This window comes from Pocillopora damicornis, chromosome 4 (genome assembly GCF_964200805.1).
Source record: "Pocillopora damicornis chromosome 4, jaPocDami1.2, whole genome shotgun sequence".
Classification (NCBI taxonomy): Eukaryota; Metazoa; Cnidaria; class Anthozoa; order Scleractinia; family Pocilloporidae; genus Pocillopora; species Pocillopora damicornis.
Genome location: NC_142673.1, coordinates 29499047 through 29504859, shown reverse-complemented (window position 1 = coordinate 29504859; position 5813 = coordinate 29499047). Strand labels below are relative to the sequence as shown.

Below are 5813 nucleotides of genomic sequence, written 5' to 3'. Positions count from 1 at the left end.
TGTTTTTGTTAGTCATCATGAATTTGAGAGACCTTTTTCCTGGGAACCTTGTAGCAAAAGAGAGTGATACAAAAATACAGTAAACTTAAAAATTAATAATATTCGGGGCAGTCACTGAGGGCTGTGGGCTGGGGATTCCCCCTTCCTTCTCCCTGTGCCCAACTACTATAACTAGCATAGAACTGAAATATCTTACTAGTTGTTCAATTCCCTGCCTTATACATTATTTGTTAAAATTTTTCATTGCCCAGCAACCGGTGGTGTACGATAGTCCAGGTACAAAGGATGATCTTCAGGTAAATAGGAACCAAATACTTTCACAGTAAAGCTAAGACTGTCATCCATAATAATTCCCAAACGTGGCAGAACGTACGGATGCACGATTTTCTTCAGCACAATTTTGTCCTCAAAGATCTTCAGGCTCCAACCACCAAGGCTTTTTAGGCTTTTAACTCGTTGGCAGAGCTCTGAAAATCCCTTGTAGCAGCTGTGTGGTAAAGGCCCCTCGTTACATTTTACAACCGAACGTTCAGGACGTGGTGAAGGCTTGCTGCTTTCATGGCTTTTCTTAGGCATGTTCAGCTTCGGCAAAGCTCCAAATTTGGGCTTATTTTTGGTCATTTTCGCAGATTTATCTATCAAAGAAAAGATAAAATTATCAAACTTGGAAATAGTCAAACCTAAAACCATATCCACTTTCAGAACGAACTTCAAACAGCAGCAACACTGATCGGTGAAAACTAACTCAAAGCAAATCCGACAATTTAACAAGAAAATACAGATATGTACTTACATATTTCGATATCTTCGGGCGCAAAATGTTTCTCACAGGTATATATTCTATCGCTCTTCAACTGTTCCCTGAAGTTCTGATCAATTTCTCTTGTCTTTTTTATCTCACCAAGCCATTCGTCTCACCATGTTCCATGAGCTTCGTCTTTTGCCACAGGCAACTTCCAAATACCAATTCCCTTCGTTCTTCTGCACGAACCACAGCCAAATACTGAGCAATTAGCCCCTGGCATAACTTTTATATTTCTTGCAAAATGACAACCATATACTGATGAAAATTACGGAGAAACCTAACACATATCGCACAACTAACAAGAAACTACTCGACGGACGCCATGATCGTTTGATAAATGTGCACTGTCGCGATCACGTGACAAGGCAAAAATCAAAACAAAGACATCGGTCTTTGAAGCTCGCCGACTTTCATAACCAGTCTCCTCTACTAACTATGCTTGAGGCCAGAAAACGCACCATCTGGTATGGACGACAGCTTATTGTTGAAGGACAAATCTCTGTATAAGTAAGTATAAGACATATTAGGCAATCAATCGCAAACGAAGCCGTAGATGAGTTTTAAATCAGTGAGTCTCAGTAGCCAATCAAACACAACTTACAAAGCGTACAGTACATTCAAATTCTGGAACACCTCGGCTGGTAGCTGCTCGATCTGATTTTTCCTTAGAGACCTAAAGAGATAATGCGCATATAGGTAAATGTGAATGCACTCAAGCCTTCCCAACCTGCCATACGTACTGACAAAAAAAGTCTATTGAGAAATTCGAATCACCCCTAAAAATAGGAATCAATTTGCAAGGGGAATTCTCTTTTTAAAATGCATATTGCTTACATTTCCCTCACATCGATGATTCTTGACGTTGCAAGGCTTGATATGTTGCTTATTCGATTATTTCCCAAGTGTCTGGAAATAGTTAAAAGAAGTGAGATTACCAGAATTTTTTTTTAATATTAATAAACAAATGAATGAATTCAAAACGTTCAGTTTCATTAATAAAAAATCCCAAATGTAGCTCACTCAATTACAACTGCATGGTACGACACTAATAACGTTATCACCAAAACGTTTGTTTTATGATTGGACAGAGGAATCGAGAGAAGGAACTCTCCAAGATTGCTCTTAGACTAGTTTTTAATTCGTTGAAAACTTTGCATGTAATAGAAAATTTGCGATACAAAGTATGTGTTAACCCTGACTACCAGAAGTGATTAAAATGTAACTTCTCCCTAAAATATCCATACATTATCTAACAAACAGGTAATAAGAATACACAAATTAATCAGGCAGATGTTATCTCGTTCTAACACCATATTCTCATAACTAATTAACAAGGTAATGTGTAGTAGCAAGAGGGGAGAATTAACAATCAGATCTTGGAAATTAAAAGTTAAATCATGCGTTATGATGGATATTTAAACTTGTGGTTTCTGTCGTGTTTCCTTTTCTTGAATGGACTCATGCTGACTAAGTTCTTTTACAACTTAGATAAGAAAAAAAATTGATAGGAAACATTTTCCTGACAGAACATCATTTTTTACATTTTGTGGCTTTTTATCACCTGCAAAAGATATGTATTGCTCCACGGAATCGTATGAGCCAATTTCCACCAAATTCTCAGGATACAGTGTATATCGTATGTGTCCAAAATGCGAACAAATAGTCGGTAGGAGTTTGAAGCGTTAAAGGCTAAATCCTCCTGAAGAAATCGAAATTAGCAAGGAAATTGAAAAGAAATTATTTTAAGTTTGGCTTTGAATAGTTGATGGAAAACCAAAAAGTAAAAGTGCAGTTTACGTTAAGCAAATTTAGTTATAATTTTGGCGTAAAAAATGGCTCAATGTTTACAAGATTACATTTCAAACCTTTCGAAGGATTTTCGATAAAGTGAAGCAAGAAGTAACCCACTATTTGAGTAATCGAAACTTACAGAACCTCCACCTTCTTAAGGCCAGTCAAGTCGGGTACAGATGTTAACTTGTTGCCATCTAATCGCCTGGAGTATTAAAAAGTAAGAGTCAAAAGTCGTTAACTGACACTGGTTACCTTAGTATAGTCATGCACATCTAGAGAAGGCCTCTCCAAGTGGACGCGTTTTGTGCCACGGGGCACGAAATAGAAAGGTAACAGGGAACATGTACACGTTATTGTTACAAAAAAAAACTAAAAAGCTGGATAGGAATCGGCACGGTTTAATGAAATTATTAAGGAACGAGGAGGTTAGTGCAGCAGGTACATATTTCCAATATATCACGAGGAACGAGTTACATATTCGTGTGATAGTTTTCGTTCATTAGGGATTGTTTTTTGTTAAGAAGGATAAAAATTAGAGCAATTCTCAAATTAAGAGAACATTCCAACTTCTACTTACAACATAAAAACAGGGACTTACAAGTCACTGAGTTTACTTAAAGAGTTGAATGCTCCATCAGCAATTTTTGTCAAATTTGCCGATCGAATATTTCTGCAGTAAAGAATAATAAACTATCATAAAAGAAGTTATTGCTCATCGTGGTGGTTAGTAATAATAAACTGTTTAATTGTTTGTATCCCGATGTAGTCACTTGAGGTGTAGATGGTGATCTTCATCTCAAGTGACTATATCGTGATACAAACGATTAAACAGTTTATTAAGAATAAACTGATAAGAAAATTATACATTGATTGTCTGGAACACGAAGACGGAGTCGAAAGCAACTCAAGCTTTACTTACATACAAAGTTCTTGATTTTTATTTAGAAGAACTGTTTAGGGGTGGATTAACAAGTTTTCAGCTTTTTCGAGGCTCTCGCTTAGTGAAGGGTCTCAATGGGGTTAACTGTTTGCAGTAAAAAGGCCAAAAATTTAGCTGCTGGGTGAAAAAAATTGACAAATTTTGACCGTTATTCGTCAAAAAAGTTAAAAACCTTTAAAAAACTTTCTGGCGACCATAATGGAAACATACTAACCGTTAGTCGTAAATTGGCCAAAATTTTAACTGTTAGCCGTAAAAGCCATAACCCCATCGAGACCCTCTTAGTGGAGAAACCGCGTGCAATTAAAAGCCAGCTATGTGGTAATAGAAAAACGATGGTTGTCAGAGAAACAGCTTGGCGCCCTTCCTTTTCGCTCGACCGTGACCCTGGCATATGCAACACTTTACACTTATTATTATTTAACTTAAATTTTGCCGAAAGCTTTGTTAAAGGTAGACCCTGGGCTTATTCTCGCCCAATAAGTGAGAACAAAAAACCTGTTCAGCTTACAGCTTTACTATCTTCTTCATTGCCTGGAAAGCTCCACTTTCGATGCGCTTTAAACCGCTTTCTGACAATTCCCTGGTTAAGAAATAAAGAATCTCATATAGCTTTACATGGCACAACCCGTTCAGCAAGATATCTGTGGCCAGTCCTTATGTATTGCATGCCTATGAAGTAAATTTACCTATATGGTAAGTGATCATTCAGTTCTATTCCAAAAAGCCCTCGTTTTGCTGAAATGCTGTAATGTTTAAGTTGCGTAGAGCTTGAGAGAGTATCATTCATGAAAGTTAATTTTGAAATAAATGACAAGAAGAACTCGTCATTAGTCACTGACAAAGCTGCTTATTAAAAGTTGTCATATATTAGAATTACAAAAATTTAAGTTTCTTTAGAAACAGGCCTACAACAAGTCGAAAAGCTACCTACGCCCCTGGTTTCCCATGATGACGTCGTCGACGAAGGCGTAAATGACGTTAAAAATCAGAAAGGAGTTCAAAAATTTGACGGGATCATCATTATTGTGTGAAATGTTCAGCTGTCAGGATTTTCTGATTGCTATAGCTACGCGATCTCACGCCAAGTAAACACGCATGGTAAACGAAGAAAGACTGAATTAGAAACTGAAATAACACAGGTTTTAAAGAATAAAAACTGTAGCAGTACTACTTGGGGCAAAGTGGAAACCTTGAAAAGGTGTCATAATTATTGAGATAAATCTTACATGAATCTTATTAATATGCTATAAACAATTACGGTTCTTACAAATACACGATCCTGTCAAAACCAGCGAAAATGTCTGCAGTCAAGTTAGGTCCAAGGGGATTTCCTGAAATGTTTCTGCGAGGATTTAATAATATGTAAACAATAGCAATTAGCCTAACACTAAGTCTTTCATCTTGTTTTAATATTGGACTCAAGTGAAGCTATATGATATTAATCATATTAAAGTCTGAACTACCTGCCTTACAAAGATTAGTGACCAGAGAGAAGAGCTATCAGTCGTAAACCTGGTTATCACTAGGCGACGCAAGCGCAAGTGCAAACTTAAAAGCTCGTGTGATGACTTTGATGCAAGCAAAAGTGCAAAGCACAAGACAAAGGAAAAAAATCTGATCTCTTCCTTTCACTTGTGTTTATGCTAGCGTCGAGGAAAAAAAGGGCTGTTATGCTAGCGTAACGTTTGTGCTTGTACTTGGGCTTATGTTGTAGGAAAACCAGGCTTTATAGAGGAGAGTACTGAGTGATAATTTTGTGGTAGCCTCTAAGTAATTCGTCAGGTTTCTCCAACACCTAGCCGATATCCCTACATATCCCTACATATCCCTGGACTCCACAACAATAACTAACGCAGTGAAAAGTAAGACTCATCCCATGCTTCATAAAATGAGTATATTTTCCATAAAAGATGCACAAACTTACAGGAAAGTGATATCCTTAGAAGTTTTCAAAATCTCTTTCATGTAGTCTAACGTTAGGTCGTTGTATTGCATCTTTCTGTAAACAAATAAATGGATGAAGGTTTATTTTCATAAAAGGGTTCGGAATCTCTTTGCGAGGTCGACAGAAGTAGTTTTTGCTTTACATCTTGATCAATTTAACGAAAACGAGAGAAAATGCACATGCATCGATTTTGACATCAATTGATCATGTCAACGCATTCTCGTGAGCCATCAAAGTCAGAATATTGTCTAATGCGTGGTAGAGGCTTAACTCTTAATTTGAATTTTCAGGCTGGCTTGAAAAATCTTATTTGTTTCCTTTAGAAT

The 5813-nt window shown here is 37.0% G+C and overlaps 1 protein-coding gene across 1 annotated transcript in view; it reads right to left on the bottom strand.

Annotated features, from left to right (window-relative positions):
* Positions 1-5348: 5348 nt before the first annotated feature.
* LOC149047619 (uncharacterized) overlaps positions 5349-5813 on the bottom strand; it is a 15887-nt gene continuing 15422 nt past the window's right edge. The window contains exon 6 of the mRNA XM_089203991.1: positions 5349-5541. Coding sequence (XP_089060117.1) covers positions 5463-5541 — 79 coding nt within the window. The 3' untranslated portion in view covers positions 5349-5462. The remainder of the gene's footprint in view (positions 5542-5813) is intronic.